Here is a 22,500-nt window from a genome sequence, read left to right on the forward strand (position 1 = left end):
CTTTCTGACACAGACTTATTTCTTCAGCACACTCCACATGTTCTCAATGGGGTTTAAGTCAGGACTTTGTGAAGGCCATTCTAAGACCTTAATTCTAGCCTGATTTAGCCATTCCTTTACCACGTTTGATGTGTGTTTGGGGTCATTGTCCTGTTGGAACACCCAACTACGTCCAAGACCCAACATTCTGGCTTTAGGTTTTCCTGAAGAATTTGGAGGTAATCCTCCTCCTTCATTATTCCCTTTACTTTCTGTAAAGCACCAGTTCCACTGGCAGCAAAACAGGCCCAGAGCGTAATACTACCACCACCATGCTTGACGGTAGGTATGGTGTTCTTGGGGTGAAAGGCCTCACCTTCTCTCCTCCAAACATATTTCTGGTCATTGTGGCCAAATAGCTAGATTTTTGTTTCATCTGACCACAGAACTTTCCTCCAGAAGGCCTTTTCTTTGTCCATGTGATCAGCAGCAAACTTCAGTCAAGCCTTAAGGTGCCGCTTCTGGAGCAACGGCTTCCTTCTTGCACGGCAGCCTCTCAGCCCATTGCGATGTAAAACACGCTTGACTGTGGACACTGACACCTGTGTTCCAGCCGCTTCTAATTCATGGCAGACCTGCTTTTTGGTGGTTCTTGGTTGACTCTTGACCATCCTGACCAATTTTCTCTCAGCAGCAGGTGATAGCTTGCGTTTTCTTCCTGATCGTGGCAGTGACACAACTGTGCCATGCATTTTATACTTACAAACAATTGTTTGCACAGTTGATCTTGGGACCTGTAGCTGCTTTGAAATCGCTCCAAGTGACTTTCCTGACTTTTTCATGTCAATGATGCGCTTTTTCAGACCGTGCTGAGCTCCTTAGATTTTCCCATTGTAGCGTTTTTGGCTGAGTGTAATGAGCGTATCAAACGAGCCTTTTTAAATGGGCTGAAATAAGTCACCAGTTGTAGTCAATCAAAATCACTCATAAGAAGTTAAGAGGCCATGCCACAAAGCAAATTTGATTGACACAACTTTCTACATCACCAAAATTGATAATTCAAGGTGCTGTATGTATATTTTTGACCCAGCAGATTTTGTCACATTTTCAGAAGACCCATAATAAATTCATAAAAGAACCAAACTTCATGAATGGTTTTTTGTGACTCAAGACTGCCATGACATACATGTTCTTTACAAGTGTATGTAAACTTGTGTGTGTGTGTGTGTGTGTGTGTAACTGTCAATAATGAATATTATCAAGATTGTGTCGCAAAAAATGTGGATCTACTGTTCTTCCCTGTTCCTTGTATATGATTGACATTATATATTAGTAATAGAATGGTGATCAGGAGAAAACTAATAGACAGAGAAGTACAGTAAATAATATCTGTAACTCAGCAAACAAACACAACAGGGTCCATATCCAATCACAAAGCCCCCTCCCTAAATGTCCAACCAATCACTGGGTTTTTCCCTCCTCAGGTCCAAGTCCCGCCCTAATCCACTTAGTCCCAATAGAAAACGGATCCGTCTTTTACAAATTACATTCATGGCATTTAGCATACGCCTTTATCCAAAGCGACTTACAAAAATACATTTGTTTAAGTAAGTGAATCATCTTTCCAACAGTCATCATTAGACAAAGTAATCAATGCTCACACCAGGGGCCATTGGCAGTTGTAATGCCAGTAGGCTATTTTTATTAATTTTTTTAAATTGATTTCATTAGCAGGAGAGAACTTGTACAGCGAGTTAGCAGGGGTGAAAGAGGTCTTGGGGTTGGGGTTGCCCGCTTGGATGTGACCAGTTTTTGAACATCCTCAGGCGAGAGGGGGAGAAATCTGATAAACCAGAGACTGGGTGTTGCACAGTGGGTTTGGGAGGAGAGGTAGCATTGTTGGTGAGAGGTAGAGGGAAGGAGCTGCTAATGTCATCAACCTTCTTTTCAAAATAGGTGACAAAGTCATCGGCAGACAGAGAGGAGGGAGGAGCGGGAGGAGGAGGGTTGAGGAGGGAGGAAAATGTGGAGAACAGTTTCCTTGGGTCAGAGACAGAGGATTGAATTTTGGAATGGTAGTATAAGGCTTTAGCAGCTGATACAGATGAGGTGTAGTTGAGGAGGAGAGAGAGATAAGGGTCTAGATCATCAGGAAGGCCAGATTTTATCCATTTCCTCTCAGCTGCCCGGAGCCCTATTCTACAAGCTTGCAGGGTTTCAGACAGCCATGGAGCGCATGGAGAGGATTGTGCCGGCCTTGAGATCTGTGGACAGAGAGTCGACAGATGAGGAAAGAGAGGACAGGAGGTTGGAGGAAGCTGCGTCAGTGGATAGAAGAGAGAAAGATTCAACAGAGGGTAGGGTGGTTAAGACAGAGGAGGAAAGAGCGGTGAGTGAGAGGGTGCGCAGGCCGCGACGAGAGGACACAGTGTGGGTATTCCCAGCCAATGTTCTTGTAGACAAGAACCACGTTTCACCGCGGAGGTCGATCCACCGGTTCTCTGCAACACGTTAGATTTCACTTTGTGGGCTTTTAGACTAACTGGTCCTCGCAGACCCAGGTCACTCAAACCTTTGGACTCCCCCAGGGGGCGCAAATCCTATTGTCTCTCCTCCTCTTGACAAAGCCTCTTTTTATGACTTTCCGTTTCCCCATCAGTCGGACATTTAAAGTCACATACAATTCAGCATCTATTCTATCAAATACTAAACCATCAATGAAAACATCCAACCAACAACAGACACTAAACCCTAATCCCCTAACCCAAATACTAAACCATCAATGAAAACATCCAACCAACAACAGACCCTAACCCCTAACCCCCTAACCTACAACCTAACACTAACCCCTAACCCCAACCCTAACCCAAATACTAAACCATCAATGAAAACATCCAACCAACAACAGACCCTATGCCCCAAACCCCTAACCATAACCCCTAACCCTAACCCAAATACTAAACCGTCAATGAAAACATCCAACCAACAACAGACCCTAACCCCAAACCCCTAACCCTAACCCAAATACTAAACCGTCAATGGAAACATCCAACCAACAACAGACCCTAACCCCAAACCCCTAACCCTAACCCAAATACTAAACCGTCAATGAAAACATCCAACCAACAACAGACCCTAACCCCTAACCCTAACCCAAATAATAAACCATCAATGAAAACATCCAACCAACAACAGACCCTAACCCTAAAACCCCTAACCCTAACCCCTAACCATAACCCAAATACTAAACCGTCAATGAAAACATCCAACCAACAACAGACCCTAACCCCTAACCCAATTACCAAACCATCAATGAAAACATCCAACTAACAACAGACCCTAACCCCAACCCCTAACCATAACCCAAATAATAAACCATCAATGAAAACATCCATCCAACAACAGACCCTAACCCCAAACCCCTAACCCTAACCTCTAACCCTAACCCAAATACTAAACCTTCAATGAAAACATCCAACCAACAACAGACCCTAACCCCAAACCCCTAACCCTAACCCAAATACTAAACCGTCAATGAAAACATCCAACCAACAACAGACCCTAACCCCTAACCCTAACCCAAATAATAAACCATCAATGAAAACATCCAACCAACAACAGACCCTAACCCTAAAACCCCTAACCCTAACCCCTAACCATAACCCAAATACTAAACCGTCAATGAAAACATCCAACCAACAACAGACCCTAACCCCTAACCCAATTACCAAACCATCAATGAAAACATCCAACCAACAACAGACCGTAACCCCAAACCCCCTAACCCTAACCCAAATACTAAACCATCAATGAAAACATCCAACCAACAACAGACCCTAAACCCTAACCTACCTTAGGCATTGTCGGTGTTGACAAACATTTCAGTGACAGTGACAGAGACAGATAGCAGAGAAGATGTGTTTACAAGGATCCATTAGAAGTCCTTTTTTATATTCTGTCTAGTATTTTATTCATATTGTATACCATTTCTGTGTAGCTCAGGACTTCATAAATGAATTTCAAGCACCAAAACAATTCATCCACATGGGTAAATTAATGTGTTTTCACATGGGATTTGAAACATTTCTGAAAAACGGATTCGAAATGTTCAGGTTTAGGCCTATTTACCTATTCAGACAGTGCTCTTGGGGTAAACATTCATCACAATCAAGAAAGCTGAGTTTGTCCTGAAAATATTGATATGAAACACTTGGGTATTATTTTGTATGGAAGTGACTTCAAATTGAGAAAGAATAAATGTATGTAAAAATGGAGAAAATACCCCTGGTCCCCAAAGGGTTAACCTGCAAAGTGAGGCCTTCTCTTTTCCCCCCATCAGAACAATGTGGGACCTGTCCATGTTTACAACCCTTGACTGATACATGTCTCTCTCTCTCTCTCTCTCTCCCTCCCTCTCTCCCTCCCTCTCTCCCTCCCTCTCTTCCTCCCTACCTCTTCTCCCCATCCAATCTCGCTCTCTCTCTTTCCCTCTTTCTCTGTCTTTTTCTCTCTCTCCCTCCCTACCCCCCTCTCTCCCTCTACCTCCCCCCTCTCTCCCTCTATCTCCCACCCTCTCTCCCTACCTCCCTCCCTCCCTCTCTCTCTCTCTCCCGTTCTCCCTCAATCCTCTCTCTCCCACCCCCCCTCTCTCCCTCCCTATCTCCCTTCCTCTCTCCCTCCTCTCCCTCCCTCTCTGCCTCCCTCCCTCCTCTCTCTCCCTCTCTCCCTCCCTCCTTCATCCCTCTATCCCTCCCTCTCTCCCTCCCTCTATCCTATCCTCTTTCCCTCCCTCCCCTCCATTCCTCCCTCACTCCCTCTCTCTCTCTTTCTTTCACTCCCCTCCCTTTCCTCCCTCCTCTTGCTCTCCCTCCGTGCCTCTCTCTCCCTCCCTCCCCACCTCTCTCCCCCCATCTCTCCCTTCTTCTGTCCCTCCATCCTCTCCCTCCCTCCATCCTCCCTCTATCCCTCACTCTTTCTCCCTCCCTCCTCTCCCTTCATCTCCCTCCCTCTCTTTCTCTCCCTCTATCCCTTTCTCCCCCTCCCTCCCTCTCCTCCCTCCCTCTACCTCTAACTCCCCTCTCTCTCTCCCCCTCCCTCCCTCTCCTCCCTTCCTTTTTCTACCTCTCTACCTCCCTCTCTCCCTCCCTCCCTTTCTACCTCCCTCCCTCCCTTCCGTCTGTAGTGAATGGAGTGGATGTTTTCCAGCCCAAGACCAGAGCCCAGTTCTTCCAATGTGAGTGTGTTTCTCCTGAAGTAGCTGACAGTCTCTCTCTCTCTTTATCTCTCCCTCCCTCCCTCTCTCTGTTCCTCCCTCCCTCTATCCCTCCATCCTTCCCTCTCTCCCTCTCTCCCTCCCTCCCTCCCTCCCTCCCTCCATTGATCCTCTCCACAAACCCCTGAGACACAACTAGAGATCTCTAGGAGAGGGAGAGACTCATCAAAGACAGCCTACATATCTGACTCTCCCTCTCTCTCTTTCTGTTCCTCTGTCCCCCTCTCTCTATCTCCTTTCTCTCTATCTCTCTCCCCTCTCTCTCTTTCTCTCTCTGTCTCTCTTTCTCTCTCTCTCTCTCTCTCTCCCTCCCTCTCTCTCTTTCTCTTCCTCCATCCCCCTCTCTGTTCCTTCTCCCTCTCTCTCTCTCTCTCTCCCTCCATCCCTCTCTCTCTTTCTCTTCCTTCGTCCCCCTCTCTGTCCCCCTCTCTCTCTCTCTCTCTTCCTCCATCCCTCTCTCACTTTCTCTTCCTCCGTCCCCCTCTCTGGTCCTTCTCTCTCTTGCTCTCTCTCTCCTCTCTCTCTCTCTCTCTCTCCCTCCATCCCTCTCTCTCTTTCTCTTCCTTCGTCCCCCTCTCTGTCCCCCTCTCTCTCTCTCTCTCTTCCTCCATCCCTCTCTCACTTTCTCTTCCTCCGTCCCCCTCTCTGGTCCTTCTCTCTCTTGCTCTCTCTCTCCTCTCTCTCTCTCTTTCTCTTCCTCCGTCGCCCTCTCTTTCTCTCTCTCTCCTCTCTCTCCCTCCCTCCCTCCCTCCCTCCCTCTCTCTCTTTCTCTTCCTCCATCCCCCTCTCTGTTCCTTCTCCCTATCTCTCTCTCCCCTCTCTCTCTGTCTCTCTCTCCCTCCATCCCTCTCTCTCTTTCTCTTCCTCCGTCCCCCTCTCTCTCTCTCCCTCCCCTCTCTCTCTCTTTCTCTCTCCTCTCTCTCTCTCCCTCCATCCATCTCTCTCTTTCTCTGTCCCCCTCTCTGTTCATTCTCTCTCTCTCTCTCTCTCTCTCTCTTCCTCTCTCTTTCTCTCTCTCTCCCTCTCTCTCTCTCTCCCTCCATCCCTCTCTCTTTTTCTTCCTCCGTCCCCCTCTCTGTTCCTTCTCTCTCTCCCTCCCTCCCTCTCTCTCCTTCTCTTCCTACATCCCCCTCTCTCTTCCTCCTCCCTCTCTCTCTCTCTCTCTCTCTCTCTCTCTCTTTCTCTCTCTCCCCTATCTCTCTCTCTCCCTCTCTTTCTCTCTCTCCCCTCTCCTCTCTCTCTTTTTCTTCCTCCGTCCCCCTCTCTGTTCCTTCTCTCTCTCGCTCTCTCTCCCCTCTCTCTCTCCTCTCTCTCTCTCTTTCTCTTCCTTCGTCCCCCTCTCTGTTCCTTCTCTCTCTCTCTTTCTCTCTCCTCTCTCTCTCTTTCTCTCTCTCTCCTCTCTCTTTCTCTTCCTCCATCCCCCTCTCTCTTCCTTTCTCTCTCTCTCCTCTCTCTCTCCCTCCATCCCTCTATCTCTTTCTCTTCCTCTGTCCCACTCTCTCTTCATCCTCTCTCTCTCTTTCTCTCTCCCTCTTTCTTTCTCTCTCTCCCTCCATCCCTCTTTCTCTTTCTCCGTCCCCCTCTCTCTCCCCCCTCTCCTCTCTCTCTCTCTCTCCCTCCCTCCCTCCCTCCCTCTGCTCTTCTCCCAGATGCCTGCTAGCTCACACTGGACCCAAACACAGCATACAGAGACCTCTCTCTGTCTGAGGAGAACAAAAAGGTGACACGGGGGAGAGAGGAGGAGCCGTATCCTGATCACCCAGAGAGATTTGAGGACTGGGAACAGGTGCTGTGTAGAGAGAGTCTGACTGGGCGCCGTTACTGGGAGGTAGAGTGGAGTGGGGGAGTGGCTTATATAGGAGTGACATATAAAGGAATCAGCAGGAGAGGAGAGGGTAATGACTGTGTGTTGGGATACAATGACAAGTCCTGGAGTCTGAGCTGCTCTGGTAACAGTTACTCCGCCTGTCACAATAAGAAGAACACTGTCATGCCTGTCCCCTCCTCTGGCTCCCACAGAGTAGGAGTGTATCTGGACTGGCCGGCCGGCACTCTGTCCTTCTACAGCGTCTCCTCTGACACACAGACCCTCCTGTACACATTCCACTCCACATTCACTGAGCCCCTCTACCCAGGGTTTAGGGTTTGGTACCAGGGCTCTTCAGTGACCCTGTGTAAACTAGTCTCAGGGAGATCACACTGAACACCAAAGGCTCAAAGATGATGGATCATAACATGATGCAGTTGGATAGTGGTGTGTTTTCACTGAGATTTTGGATGGACAGATGTTACCTCTCCCAGTGTGTAGGGTGTAGGGTCTAGTGTGTAGGGTGTAGTGTTTAGTGTGTCGTTTGTAGTGTGTCGGCTGTAGTGGGTAGTGTGTGGTGTGTAGTGTGTAGCGTGTAGTGTGTAGGGTGTAGTGTACAGTGTGTGGTGAACAGTGTGTCGTGTCTTGAGATGAGTAGCCCTGCCTGAGACCTGTCAGCCCAAATGTCTTCCTCGGACCACAAGGAGAGAGTGGATGTATAGAAGAAATTCAACTGACAGTGAAACAATCCAGATGAATGATTAGATGATCAAGTCAGACTGATGATGAACTCTGAGAATAACACAGGAGAGAGTGTCTGTATGTATATAAGAGTTGGTTAGATTGGGTGTTTGAGTTGTGATGCTGGATTACTGTTACACTATGAACGGCGGCGGAACCAAAAGACGGCGCTCAGGGGTATGATTAGCCCGAAGGCGTATTTAATAATAATAATAATAAGGGAAAGGGGTAGGGGAGAGAAGGAGGGGGGTAATCCGATAGAGTGGTCGTGGGTCGGTCCAGGGTTCAGCAGGCAGGTGGTAGTCAGACCAGCAGGGGTTCGGCAGGCAGGCGGGTAGTCAGACGAGCAGGGGTTCGGCAGGCAGGCGGGTAGTCAGATGAGCGGAGGTTCGGCAGGCAGGCGGGTAGTCAGACGAGCAGGGGTTCGGCAGGCAGACGGTAGTCAGACGAGCAGGGGTTCGGCAGGCAGGCGGTAGTCAGACGAGCAGGGGTTCGGCAGGCAGGCGGTAGTCAGACGAGCAGGGGTTCAGCAGGCAGGTGGGTAGTCAGACGAGCAGGGGTTCAGCAGGCAGGTGGGTAGTCAGACGAGCAGGGGTTCGGCAGGCAGGCGTTAGTCAGACGAGCAGGGATTCGGTACGCAGGCGGTAGTCAGACCAGCAGGGGTTCGGCAGGCAGGCGGGTAGTCAGACGAGCAGGGGTTCGGTACGCAGGCGGGTAGTCAGACGAGCAGGGGTTCGGCAGGCAGGCGGGTAGTCAGACGAGCAGGAGTTCGGCAGGCAGGCGGGTAGTCAGACGAGCAGGGGTTCGGCAGGCAGGCGGTAGTCAGATGAGCGGGGGTTCGGCAGGCCGGGAGGTCCAGTAGTCGGGGAGGGGGCTAGGTCCATGGAAGGGTCGACGAGGGGAAACACCAGGGAGGACGGGGTGTCGAGGGACGCAGTACGATCTGGCACTGGAGAGAAGATCGGGCAGGGTTCTTATCGGCAGGTGATTGGCGATGGGTAGCAGGTGCGCTGATTGGCGATAGGGAACAGTTGCGCTGTCGACTGGGAAGACGCTCCAGTGATGACCGCCGCGGCCTCGAGGTGGTGCCAGAGGGTTGGTTGGGAGGGGGAACCGTAACAATTGCGTTGCTGTGTGTAAGGTAGCAGGGAGTGGATGTGAAGACAGCTCTCCTTCTCTGTCAGTACAACATGGACAGTGTCTTCAGAACATCCTAATCTACACAGTGTGTAATTGATTCCTATGCAAATCAGAGACCCTATAAAAACAAAGATATTTTTTCCAATATGACATGAACTATTATGCTTGCATTAAGATGGACTTAATTCAACTTATTGAGTGATTTGTTGATGACATGTTTGCATTTTAGCTAATTTTAAGACTGCCATAGCAAACGGTCTGAATATTTATGTACATGAGGTATTTCTGTATTTCAGTTTTAATAAATGTACTGAAATTTCAAAAATCGTGTTTTCGCTTTGTCATTCTGGGGTATTGTGTGTGGATTGATGGCAAATTCTTTTTGTTTAATCCATTTTAAATTGAGTCAAAAACACAACAAAATGTGGAAAAAGTGAAGGGGTCGGAAAACTTTGCAAAGGCACTGTTAAATATCTAAAATATCTGAACAACATGCAGTGTGCCTGAACCCCTGATCAGACACAAGCACTAGAATAGTCTCAGGAGTGCCAACGCTGCACGGCCTAAATCAATCAATGGTGTTAACCAGAAAGTGCACAAAAAAAGGATCCATAATGGTGACAAAAAGCCATAGATTAAATAGGTGGGTAAACCCTGAACACCATAGATTAAATAGGTAGGTATAAACCCTGAACACCATAGATTAAATAGGTGGGTAAATACTGAACACCATAGATTAAATAGGTGGGTAAACCCTGAACACCATAGATTAAATAGGTAGGTATAAACCCTGAACACCATATATTAAATAGGTAGGTATGAACCCTGAACACCATATATTAAATAGGTTGGTATAAACCCTGAACACCATAGATTAAATAGGTAGGTATAAACCCTGAACACCATAGATTAAATAGGTGGGTAAACCCTGAACACCATAGATTAAATAGGTAGGTATAAACCCTCAACACCATAGATTAAATAGGTGGGTAAACCCTGAACACCATAGATTAAATAGGTAGGTATAAACCCTCAACACCATAGATTAAATAGGTGGGTAAACCCTGAACACCATAGATTAAATAAGTAGGTATGAACCCTGAACACCATAGATTAAATAGGTGGGTATAAACCCTGAACATCATAAATTAAATAGGTGGGTAAACCCTGAACACCATAGATTAAATAGGTGGGTAAACCCTGAACACCATAGATTAAATAGGTGGGTATAAACCCTGAACACCATAGATTAAATAGGTGGGTATAAACCCTGAACACCATTGATTGATTTAGGCCGTGCAGCGTTGGCACTCCTGAGACTATTCTAGTGCTTGTGTCTGATCAGAGGTTCAAGCACACTGCATGTTTTTCAGATATTTTATAGATGTAGCCCTATGGGAATTTTGGGTATTTCCTAAACTCTTTGTATTTTTATTTTGTTTATTTTCTTTTCAAACATGTTTTCCAGAATGTTTAAAATGTTTAAATAATGTTTACATGCATTAAAAATATGTATTAGTTCAAATGCACTTACCTGGAGTGAGGACCAATCAGGAGTCGGGGGTCAAAGGTCAGGAAGTGGGAGGAAGACGGACGTTGGGAGAACGCGAGGAGAACGAGACCGGAGGGAGAAAGAGAAGGACATGAGTGAGATCTGCAACGTTAGAAGTTGGTAAAACACCAAGTTAATGCGTGGCATAGTAAATGTGCTTCAAGACTGCACGAAGAGTGAGTTTATATACATTTTATTTGAAGTTTACAGTGTAATACCAAGGGAAAGAACGGACAGCTCGTCAGCGCGAGTTAGCTAAGAGGAGTAGCCTGCTCGGTTGCCCTTTTGTGCATCGTCTGAGGAAGCACTTATCTCCAGAACCCTATCTGCTTTGCTGTCGGACGACGTCTTCAACCACCACCATCGCCAGAACCGCGTTGCCGCGGCGTGGATGAACGACAACGACCAGCACTACGGCAGTGAGTTTCTTTTGTTTGCTGCGCAAAGGTTTGAAGCGACCATTTTGTCTCCACGATCCCGAGCAACGTTACGGGCCTGCCACGTGTCCTCCTTTGACTGTGACTTGCGGTTTGGTTACCGATTCATATCATTGAGCATTTATTTAGTCATTTGCCGGCTTAGCTTTAGCTTCAAGTGAAACTGAATGTGTGTAAATGTGTGGTCATTGAACTGAATTGTGTTTATTTGTATTGCACTTGAAAAGCCAAACCAAATCATTTTACTTTTATACTCAAACTGTTTATATGCAAATACTAAATTTTTTCAGTAAATAGTTGAAACGTATTTCTGTTGAAGACTTGCATTTCATTGGGGTAATGTGAAGAGGTGTAAATGCTAACAAGTAGGTAATAATTAGGTAATTACATTAGAGCATTAATTAACACTAGAGAGAGAGAGATCTCTCGCTATATAGGAATTCGGGGAGCGCACTCCACACTAATAGCCAGACACGCTAGGGGGCGCTACATAAAATGGGGGCACGTCTGGGATCTTAATTAATGCAATTAAGTAATTAGTAATTTAATGCCTAATAGCCGTTAGCATTAGCCGTTAATTTTTTGTTAGTTTCTCAAAGAAATTAAGTCAAATACTTTACTGAGAAGCTAAAAGCCTAACCAAACGGTTTATATGTAAATACTATATTTTTCAGTAAATAGTTTAAATGTATTTCTGTTGAAGACTTGCATTTCATTGGGTTAATCATATTGATAAGTTTGATACTGAAAGTAAGCTAATGGAAAAAACGGTTTACATTTGCCTGATTTAAAGTAAAAGTGCTGATTAATGATTATCGGTGACATTTCTATTGAAGCTTATTACATGATTAATATTGTTAGCTATTTAAAACAGTTAAAATATGAATGTAACTTTAAAAGCTGAGGCTTATTTAACTAAGCACAGATGATAGTTACATACTTTTAGTGATTTATTTCCGTTAGCTATATAGTCACTATTGACATTTTGCATTAAGTTAAAAGCCTAATGGTAGATATTATTGGGGTAATGTGAAGAGGGGTAAATGCTAACAAGTAGGTAATAATTAGGTAATTACATTAGAGCATTAATTAACACTAGAGAGAGAGAGATCTCTCGCTACATAGGAATTCGGGGAGCGCACTCCACACTAATAGCCAGACACGCTAGGGGGCGCTACAGGAGTTTGTAATGCTTTCGGTTGGTCTGATGCTCATGGTCGGGTGCAAAGAGAGCATGACAGAACAGATGGTCCTCTGTGGCTCAGTTAGTAGAGCACAGCGCTAACAATGCTTAGGTTGTGGGTTTGATTCCTGCTGGGACCATATATACTGAAATATATGCACTCACTGCAATGTAAGTCGCTTTGGATAAAAGCGTCAGCTAAATGGCATATATTATATTATTACATGCACTTCAGCGGATTGGGAATGTGTTTCATTTTATTTTTTTCACAGCCTTCAATGTGCCTCTGTTCTTTCTCTTCGCATTTCCTCCTTTTGTTTCCCTCTGTGAAACCAGTGAGCACATGAACCCACATCCTGGTTCACTGTTGTTCAGGGGGGCTATAGCCTAAAGTAAAACCATTATCTACACAATACACTTCATAGCCTCTAGAAGACTCAACCATGTTTCAGACTAACTTGTGTATTTATATTTATATTTTAAGCCTTTTTCAATCAATGACATTTGAAATGAAGACTTTGTGTACACATGAACCCACATCCTGGTTCACTGTTGTTCAGGGGGGCTATAGCCTAAAGTAAAACCATTATCTACACAATACACTTCATAGCCTCTAGAAGACTCAACCATGTTTCAGACTAACTTGTGTATTTATATTTTCAGCTTCTGTGTATTTGCGTTACTATCGAGGTTAAGGTTCCGCCTCGTGAGAGGAATCTGCTTCTTTCTCTGTGTTGTGTGTAATGAACTGGACTATGACCAGGAACTGGTCATGTGAATCATCTTGCTGACTTCCTCCCTCTGCTGGCTGTGTGGGTGTGTGTGAGGGTGTGTATGTGTGTGTGGGAGTGTGTGAGGGTGTGTGGGTATGTATGTGTATGTGTGTGTGTGTGTGTGTATGTGTATGTGTATGTGTGTGTGTGTGTGTATGTGTATGTATGTATGTGTGGGTGTGTATGTATGTGTGTGTGTGTGTGTCTGTATGTGTGTGTGTGTGTGTGTGTGTGTGGGGGGGGGGGGGTGTGTGTGTGTGTGTGTGTGGGTAACTCAGTTGTGGGGGACAACATGTTTACTCCACACTTGTTATGGTTTGGTTTGATGCGGCTCATCATGACACAGTCACACACCTGGTCCTCTGTGGCTCATCATGACACAGTCACACACCTGGTCCTCTGTGGCTCATCATGACACAGTCACACACCTGGTCCTCTGTGGCTCATCATGACACAGTCACACACCTGGTCCTCTGTGGCTCATCATGACACAGTCACACACCTGGTCCTCTGTGGCTCATCATGACACAGTCACACACCTGGTCCTCTGTGGCTCATCATGACACAGTCACACACCTGGTCCTCTGTGGCTCATCATGACACAGTCACACACCTGGTCCTCTGTGGCTCATCATGACACAGTCACACACCTGGTCCTCTGTGGCTCATCATGACACAGACACACACCTGGTCCTCTCGTATGACACAGTCACACACGTATATACGGGACCGTATATACTGAAATGTACGCACTCACTGCAATGTAAGTCGCTTTGGATAAAAGCGTCAGTTAAATGGCATATATTACATATAGTATTCCAATAATGTTATGTGCTGTGCGTATTATTATCAAGTACCATCATTGTTATTTATTTATTTATGTTTAGCACATTTTTCCACTTTCAAGCCATTTTACACCAACGGGGGGAAAACCTGGGGAGTGACACTCTCAGCCGCGAGCCTGTTTTTCTTTGTATTATCTGACCACCGGTTTGGGGACCAGTCTAGTAAAGGGAGGGGCCGAGCTGTAGGAGACGCTCTCTCAGCTGGTCCTGGAGAGTAATAATACAAATCACCTCTCACTTTCACCTCCTCCGTGAGGTGAAGGAGGTCTCCTTGTAACTCGATGAGCCGAAGATGCCCAGCTCTACGACAGAGCACAGACGATACGTGAACTATCAGGATTTCCATGAAAGAAACAGCATAAGTAAAAACAAGTTCATCTTTATTTAAAAGTTACACGCGAAAAAAAACACGAAAGTGTTTCAGGGTTTTTTTGATGATCATGACACCTTGTCTCCCGGCAGTTCAGGCCCTTTACAGGACCCCGGACCAACCCTCTGTCTAACAGGTATGGACGTCAGCCTGCAGGGTCTTACCCTGTAAGCTACTTCCTAACAGGTCCTGTGTAGGTTGGTGTGGATTAGACTCACTCCGCTTGTTAACAGTCTACGTCCCATAGTTCCTCCATTGACTTCCTTTACCCACTTCAGTTGAACTGAAAACTCCCCCGAAAACCGTACACAGAAGTGGGTAACCTCTATGGTTAACGACTGCTCTAATCTTATATGAGTGCAAGTTGGTGTGGTTGCGGAAAGGTGTTTATCGGTAAGTACAATTTAACCAAAGGAGGTAATGATGGGCTAGATATAACCATTCAGATCCTATGATGAAATATGCACAGTAATCTATAACCTGTTATGTCACCAGGAGGAGGTAAAAATACTTTTGATGAATGGAATAGTTCAATAAAAATAACATTTAAAAAAATTGAGTTTAGAAAACTGTTACTTTAAATGCAGGTTAGATTGTTTAATAATGGCTTAAAGCATTACAGCATAGCTAAGTTATCATAAAAATGGGTTACAAACAGAGTATTAAAATATAAAAATGATGAAAATATGAAGATGATAAAAATTAGAAAAGAATAAAATCTCTACCTCTATCCCTCCTCTGCCTAATCTACTTGTCCTCTCCGTCGAGTGAAGCCGGTTCCTCTTTCCGCCACGGCTGTGGTAAAGAGCCGGTGTTATGCTCCCCTGGCCGAGGGACTCTGATTCCCGCAGAGTGTCTCAGCTTTGCCCCCTGAAACTGCTCTACCGGTCTCAGCTTTTCCTCTAAGTCCGTTCTTCCTCAAAGAAAGGTCCGCCAGGTCCTCTGTTGCAATGCAGTGGCGAGTCCGTTAGTCAGGATTTGATCAGAGTGTGAACTCCGGCCACGGAGAACTTCTCGGGCACTAGACTATGAGAGCTCCAGTTCCACCCCGGGGTGAGGTATCCAACATGCTCCTTCCCGCTCCGGTTCTTCAGGTTTTAACGATCCTCAGCGGGGAATGACCGCTGCGCTGCTCCGGGGAGCTCTTTTTATACTCTGCTTTTGATCCAAAACTCCTCCCATATGACATCGTCTTTGTTTACTAACAGAGCCAAGAATCCTCACATCTTCTTTGTCTACAAACAGAGCGGTGTTTAACCCTTTGAGTGATTAGCTAGAACCGTGGCTAAGCTAAGCTAGTAGCTAAGTAGCTTCCTTCTAAAGTAAATAAGGAAGTGCTTTTGGGGAAGTCCTTTTAAGGAACTTTCTCTGTCCCTCAACTCTCAGTGTTACAAGACCTCACCAAAACAATACATCCAAACAGTAAAACAGTATAGTAATCATAAATCGAACATAAATCAATACCAGTAAATCACTCTATACTTCACATTGTTACTCTTAATCATCCTGATCATTCTCATACTTGATTATGGACACAGTAGTACTTTTTGTTGGGGATTCCCACTACCTGACCTACTTCCCCCCGTAGGCCCTATATAATATCCCCTTATATGCAATAATAAAACTCTGTATCATCAAAATAAACGTCAGTAATATAGTATCATACATCAGTAATCATCCCTGAGTAAGATTCACACAATCAAACATTGGTATTCTTATATTCTTAGTACTTTCATTGGTAGCATGCCGTCATCACAATGAGGCCTAAGCAGACATGTTGACACGGGGTCATACACTCACACTCTAGTTCCTCTTAAGCAGTTATGCGGTCGCACCTATTTGAGGGATAGATGGAAGATAAAATGTGTTTCAGGAACATCCTCAGCCGCGGTGTCCCTCGTCAGGTCGGGCCCCCGGCTGCTAAGCTTTTTCTCTTTCTAGCAGTGTCATGGTGATTCACCAAGGTTGCTCTCAAACCTAGGGCCGATCCTGCCGTGCTTAACTGGGGACCGTTGGGAATGGTGTTCAGGCCGGGGAAAGGCCGTACTAGACACACCCTGGGTGACACAACTCAAACACCCAATCTAACAAACTCTTATATACACACACACACACACACAGCAGAAGGAACAACATGTACGTTGGATAGAGAGACAGGTGAAGGAATCTATGGAAAGTGAATTACAGAACATGTCCATGTTGTACTGACAGAGAAGGAGAGCTGTCTTCACATCCACTCCCTGCTATCTTACACACAGCAACGTAATCCAGCATCACAACTCAAACACCCAATCTAACCAACTCTTATATACATACAGACACTCTCTCCTGTGTTATTCTCAGAGTTCATCATCAGTCTGATTTGATCATCTTATCATTCATCTGGATTGTTTCACTGTCAGTTGCATTTCCATAAAAAAAAACTAAAAAACATGTAAGCTTCTGTTTTTTGTCACTCAATTACAGTCTATTTTACTATCAGAAGCATTTAATTTAATAATATATATATACAGTACACCCTACACCCTACACACTAAACAATACACCCTCCACACTACACCCTACACCCTACACCCTACACACTGGGAGAGGGAACATCTGTACATCCAACATCTCAGTGAAAACACACCACCATCCATCTGCATCATGTTCTGATCCGTCATCTTTGAGCCTTTGGTGTTCAGTGTGATCTCCCTGATACTAGTTTACACAGGGTCACTGAACAGCCATAGCCCCAAAGATGAAACCCTGGGTAGAGGGGCTCAGTGAATGTGGAGTGGAATGTGTGCAGGAGGGTCCGTGTGTCAGAGGAGACGCTGTAGAAGGACAGAGTGCCGGCCGGCCAGTCCAGATACACTCCTACTCTGTGGGAGCCAGAGGAGGGGACAGGTATGTCAGTCCTCTTCTCATTGTGCCAGGCGAAGTAACTGTCATCAGAGCAGATCAGACTCCAGGACTTGTCATTGAATCCCAACATACAGTCAACACCCCCTCCTCTCCTGCTGATTCCTTTATATGTCACTCCTATACCAGCCCCTCCCCCACTCCACTCTACCTCCCAGTAACAGCGCCCAGTCAGACCCTCTCTACACAGCACCTGTGGCCAGATCTCAAATCTCTCTGGGTGATCAGGATACGGCTGCTCCTCTCTCCCCCGTGTCACCTTTCTGTTCTCCTCAGACAGAGAGAGGTTTCTGTATGCTGTGTTTGGGTCCAGTGTGAGCTCACAGGAATCTGATTGAGAGGGCAAAAATAATCACCAAATCAAAACAATTGAATAACTTACAATATTCACAATGTGATCTTGTTATGGCAACATTAATTTTTTCACAAAATATTACTTATTAATTTAAAATGTTTTACAAGGGATACAACTAATTCACATTTGCTAATATTTTAGATTTACATATGAATACAATACTGGTGCACTGTTTGAACTCTGCTGTACCCTGGTTCTTGAGTAATATCACAGTCCTATTCTCTACAGCCTTGGTGACTTACATTTGATCAGCCCAGGTTTGAGCCTGCACTCTCCACCATGGTCCACACTATATCAACCACAGAAGAACCCACAGTGGATGAATGACACACTCACAATCATGTGGAAAATAGATACAGTGCATTAATCTCATTGATACGTCCAGCCACATATTCAGCCTTTACCTGAGTGTCTGTAGTTTACAGAGTGGATCTTTCTGTACAGCAGAGAGCAGCGCCAGTCCTGAGTCTCCTGGGTGATTGTAGCTGAGGTCCAGCTCTCTCAGGTGGGAGGGCTTAGACCTCAGAGCTGAAGCCAGAGAAACACAGCCTTCCTCTGGGACTCCACAGCCTGACAACCTGGGGAAATAGTGTCACTCCATCTGATCAAGAATCTGATTATTCCTCTCTAATGTACATGTGCAGCTTTAAATCCTCTTCATTTTGCAGTTGAAAGACCACATATGAATGAGGAATACAAATAAATACATGAAACCAAACGATCACAGTGGTGCAAGAATTCATGAGTGAGACTTATAGTTGCTCTCAACAGGGGAGCAATTAACTATGGATACATTTGTAGTGACTGGATTTCTACATCTGGTATAATGTATTTGCTAGCTATTGGGTTAGTGCAGTATTGTGTAGTCCCATGAGCTGATCTACGGCCAGGTGGGTCAGGATTTGAGGAGGGCAAACATATTCAGAGAGTGAAGACAGAGCAGCCCCCCTTGCCACCATACACACACACACACACACACACACACACACACACACACACACACACACACACACACACACACACGCACAAACACACACACACACATACATACACACATACATACATACACACACACACATACACACATGCACACATACACACTCTATCGTAATTCATTGGAAGATAATGTACATTGATAATGTACATTGTACATTGCCAAATGATCACTGAGGTGCATTGTGAGAAGAATTCATGATTCAAGCCAATCACGGGCATGTTTGTAGTCATTGTATTTCTCAGTCTGGTATGTTTGATTGCTATTGGGTTGTGTAGCCCCATCAGCTGATCTCAGGCCAGATAGGTGAAGAATTGAGTAAAGAAACGTTATTGAGAGAGTGAACCCCCCCCCCCCCCCCCCCACCCCACCACACACACACACACACACACACACACACGAACACGCACACGCACACACACACACATTATTTAGTTATTGATTGAAAGATAATGTACATTGTCTGTCTCAATCATTGACCCTTTCTGTGCAAGTATCATTGATTCCATAGAATGATAATGTAACAGACACTTAGGAATGATGTGTCTGACAACAAGAATAGTCTCAGACCCCACCTCAGTTTCTGTAGTCGACAGTGTGGACTCCCCAGGCCAGCAGAGAGCAGCTTCACCCCCCCGTCACCTAGATCATTATTACTGAGGTCCAGCTCTCTCAGGTGGCAGGAGTCTGAGCTGAGAGCTGAGGCCAACGCTTCACAGCATCTCTCTGTGAGGTCACATCTATTCAGCCTGAATGAGGAATAAATACAAGTATTAAGTCATTTTGACTCAGAGAAAAATTTACATATGTGATGTGTTCTATCATTTCCAGTTGCATATCGCCGCACCTAATTACCATATAATGACATTTTCGTCCAAAACCCTTACATGGGCTGTTTTGGGATTTTAACATATTTCACTAGAACAACATGTTTTCTAATCATTTCACTTCGTTTTAAAGGTGAAATCATCATGTATCCATACTTTTCATGCCGTAAATGATGGATAGAGCGTTCAGTTCTAGATGAGTGGCGAGCTCCTTAAAACAGCAGTGTAAACTCACTGGCAAGAGAACTCACTCACTCCACTTTCACTAAAATAAAGCTGACAAACTCATTAGCTGAACTGTGAACACAGCCGGCCATGTTATTATATATGCTACCTATGTTATTTGCTTAATGTCTGACCAAAAGTCTTCATCTGAGCCGCAGTGTGAGTATCGCGAGTGGAATGTGATAGTCGTTAGGTTAGAGTCAACATCAGGAGTGGATTTCTCCAAACCAGTGTTCAGTTCTCCGACTGGAGCTGGCTCTTTCTAACTCATTATTGGGAGTTTATAACCCAAGTATCAATACAGTGTTTTGTCCATCTACTTACAGTGCCGTCTTAGAGGCTGTGACCACTGGCAGCAGCCTCAGAAGACCCTCTTCTGATCTGGAGTACTTCTTCAGGTCAAACACATCCAGCTCTTCTTCTGAAGTCAGCAACACAAAGACCAGAGCTGACCACTGTGCAGGTGAGAGTTGGGTTTCTGAGAGACGTCCTGAGCTCAGGTAGCTTTGGATCTCCTCCACTAGAGAATGGTCATTCAGCTCATTCAGACAGTGGAACAGATTGATGCACCTTTCTGGAGAGGGATTCTTTCTGATCTTCTTCTTGATATACTTGACTGTTTCCTCATTGGTCTGTGAGCTGCTTCCTGTCTGTGTCAGAAGGCCTCGTTGGAGATTGGACTGATTGGACTCCAGTGAGAGGCCCAGGAGGAAGCGCAGGAAGAGGTCAAGGTGACCATTCTCACTCTGTAAGGCCTTGTCCACTGCACACTTGTGCAAGTCAACCAGAGGTTTGCGTCTGAGTGATGACCAAAACTTCCAGTGTGAGGATTTGTCCAGTGGATTCTCATTCCTGTTGCTGAATGTGAGGAACACATATAAAGCAGCAAGAAACTCCTGGATGCTCAGATGCACAAAGGTGAACACCGGCCTCCGACTGGTCTTCCCCTCCATCTTAAAGATCTGAGTGCATAAACCTGAGTACACTGACGCCTCTCTGACATCAATGCCACTCTTTCTCAAGTCTTCCTCATAGAAGATCAGATGTCCCTTCTGCAACTGACGGAATGCCAACTGTCCAAGCTGAAGAATGACTTTTCCTGTGTAAGTCTTCGCTTCAATCATTTTGTCAATCTGAGATTCCAGGAAGTGTGTGTAGATCTCAGTCAGAGTCTTGGGCATCTCTCCTCTCCCTGCTCCACCCAATAGTCTCTCTAGAACACTGGCTATGAGCCAACAGAACATTGGTATGTGGCACATGATGTGGAGGCTTCTCGATGACTTCACATGGACGATGATTCTTTTGGCCAGGTTCTCATCACTGATTCTTTTCCTGAAGTAGTCCTCCTTCTGTTTTTCATCAAACCCCCGTATCTCTGTCCATTGGTCAATGTACTGACGAATCTTATTGGCTGCAGCAGGTCGGGAGGTTATCCAGATGAGGGCAGAGGGGAGGAGCTCTCCTGCGATGAGGTTTGTGATCAGGACATCAATGGAGGCCCGCTCTGTCTCGTCTCTCAGAACTTTTTGGAAGTTCAGAGTCAGTCGACTCTCGTCCAGGCCATCAAAGATGAACAGAATATTAAATTCCTTTCCCAGAGTCTTGATTGGTTTCATTTCAGGGAAGGATCCATGAAGCATTTCAATCAGACTGCGGTCTTCTTCTTCTTTGTCAGGATTCATTTGGCGAAAAGGAAGCAGAAACAAGAAATCAATGTGCTTGTTCTCATTTCCTTCTGCCCAGTCCAGAACAGTCTTCTGCACACAGAACGTCTTTCCCACTCCAGCGATGCCAAGCGTCAGCACTTTTTTTTTTTGGTCAGGCCGGGGTTCGAATATGTTGCTGGTCTTGATGGTCTTTCCTGTGGCTGGGGTTATGGATTGAATACGTGTGACTTCATGCTCAGTACTGACCCCTCCCCAGGCCCCCTCGATCATGTGCAGCTCGGTGTAGGTGTTGTTTAGATCGATGCGATTACCTTCCTTTGACGTCCCCTCATGTATCTTATTAACCCTCTCCTTGTAAGAGGATTGCAGTTCGTCTCGAACTGCAACACAGAGTTCATTCTTCAATATTGTCAATATTGTGATTTTTATCAATATTATTGTGATTACTATCATTGAAATCTAATTCATCATTACCGCTTTTACTAGACCTCAGATGCAGGTTACAATGTGAATGTGTGTGTGTGTGTGTTGATATTGTTATTAATCAGAATGAGTTGCTTTTGCATTCATTTATACAAATTCAGTCTTTTAACTCTGACAACACAAAGGCGGAACTGACCTTCCCATTTCAGTTTGTCTCGGCCTGACAGTTGCTCTGTATCTGGAAAAAACAACAATTCAGTTATTCTTCTATGATATTGTCATCATATCTCATTGTTGTTATACTGATCATTTTTATTATCACTAGTAATCAACCCAATCAACACTATATGATGAGAAGCCAGCTAGAACATGAAAACAGGCACAGCTCCAATGTGTTTGTGTGTGTGCAACCGACACTGACGACAACTTTTTGGGCTTTGAGAAGACATCCCAGGATACATCATCGAGGACTAAAGCATGAGACACAGAAGCAGCTACGACAACACTGGCCTGATGAGGATGCAGGGGAAACCTGCTGCTCTTGACTTGTTTGACAATTCTGTGTCACATTCACAATGTACAAAATGGCTGCCATGGGTAAGGACATACTTATTTTGACTGTTAAAGCAAAGTCACAAATGGCTGAACAGTATGTGTCAGATGTCATGCTGCCAGAAGCTGTATGCCACCAAAAAAGCCAGCAATTGGTGCATGTGGGACTATTTAAACTTTGGGAGTGAGTTTATCACTTTTTCAATTCAGTAACACTCATCCCTCTGAACTCACTCCACAGCGACCCCAGCCGTTGACCTAAGCACACAGTATGGCTTCTTCATACACAAGCTAACACAAGTCTCAAATCTGTGTCCTCTGTATTGCCAACACACTTTACTGCCCACCGAAGCACCCAATGTTAACCAGCTACGCCACAGATAAGCTGAATGGCACGGATGGATGTATTTCAACTTGAGGAGTGACTTTATCATCTCAACTCGGTTACATACAC

General features: G+C 45.3%; 3 protein-coding genes across 3 annotated transcripts in view; 2 read left to right on the top strand and 1 right to left on the bottom strand.

Moving 5' to 3' along the window:
• The window catches only part of LOC310823591 (tripartite motif-containing protein 16-like), a gene marked incomplete at its 5' end in the record, with an annotated part of 12,260 nt that extends 3,020 nt beyond the window's left edge, over window positions 1–9,240 (top strand). Inside the window, one exon of the mRNA XM_083696478.1 lies at window positions 6,918–9,240. Within this exon, the coding sequence (XP_083552604.1) occupies window positions 6,918–7,454 (537 nt within the window). The 3' untranslated portion in view covers window positions 7,455–9,240. The remainder of the gene's footprint in view (window positions 1–6,917) is intronic.
• The window catches only part of LOC310823695 (uncharacterized protein), a gene marked incomplete at its 3' end in the record, with an annotated part of 105,586 nt that overhangs the window by 31,947 nt on the left and 51,139 nt on the right, over window positions 1–22,500 (top strand). The window lies entirely within an intron of this gene.
• LOC310823904 (protein NLRC3-like) overlaps window positions 14,676–22,500 on the bottom strand; it is a 35,779-nt gene continuing 27,954 nt past the window's right edge. Inside the window, exons 11-16 of the mRNA XM_083696845.1 lie at window positions 21,691–21,732; window positions 19,729–21,451; window positions 18,928–19,101; window positions 17,763–17,936; window positions 17,601–17,647; window positions 14,676–17,333 (exon numbers count right to left, since the gene is read on the bottom strand). Coding sequence (XP_083552971.1) covers window positions 16,780–17,333; window positions 17,601–17,647; window positions 17,763–17,936; window positions 18,928–19,101; window positions 19,729–21,451; window positions 21,691–21,732 — 2,714 coding nt within the window. The 3' untranslated portion in view covers window positions 14,676–16,779. The remainder of the gene's footprint in view (window positions 17,334–17,600; window positions 17,648–17,762; window positions 17,937–18,927; window positions 19,102–19,728; window positions 21,452–21,690; window positions 21,733–22,500) is intronic.

Source organism: Argentina silus (assembly GCF_951799395.1).
Source record: "Argentina silus genome assembly, chromosome: Y".
NCBI lineage: Eukaryota > Metazoa > Chordata > Actinopteri > Argentiniformes > Argentinidae > Argentina > Argentina silus.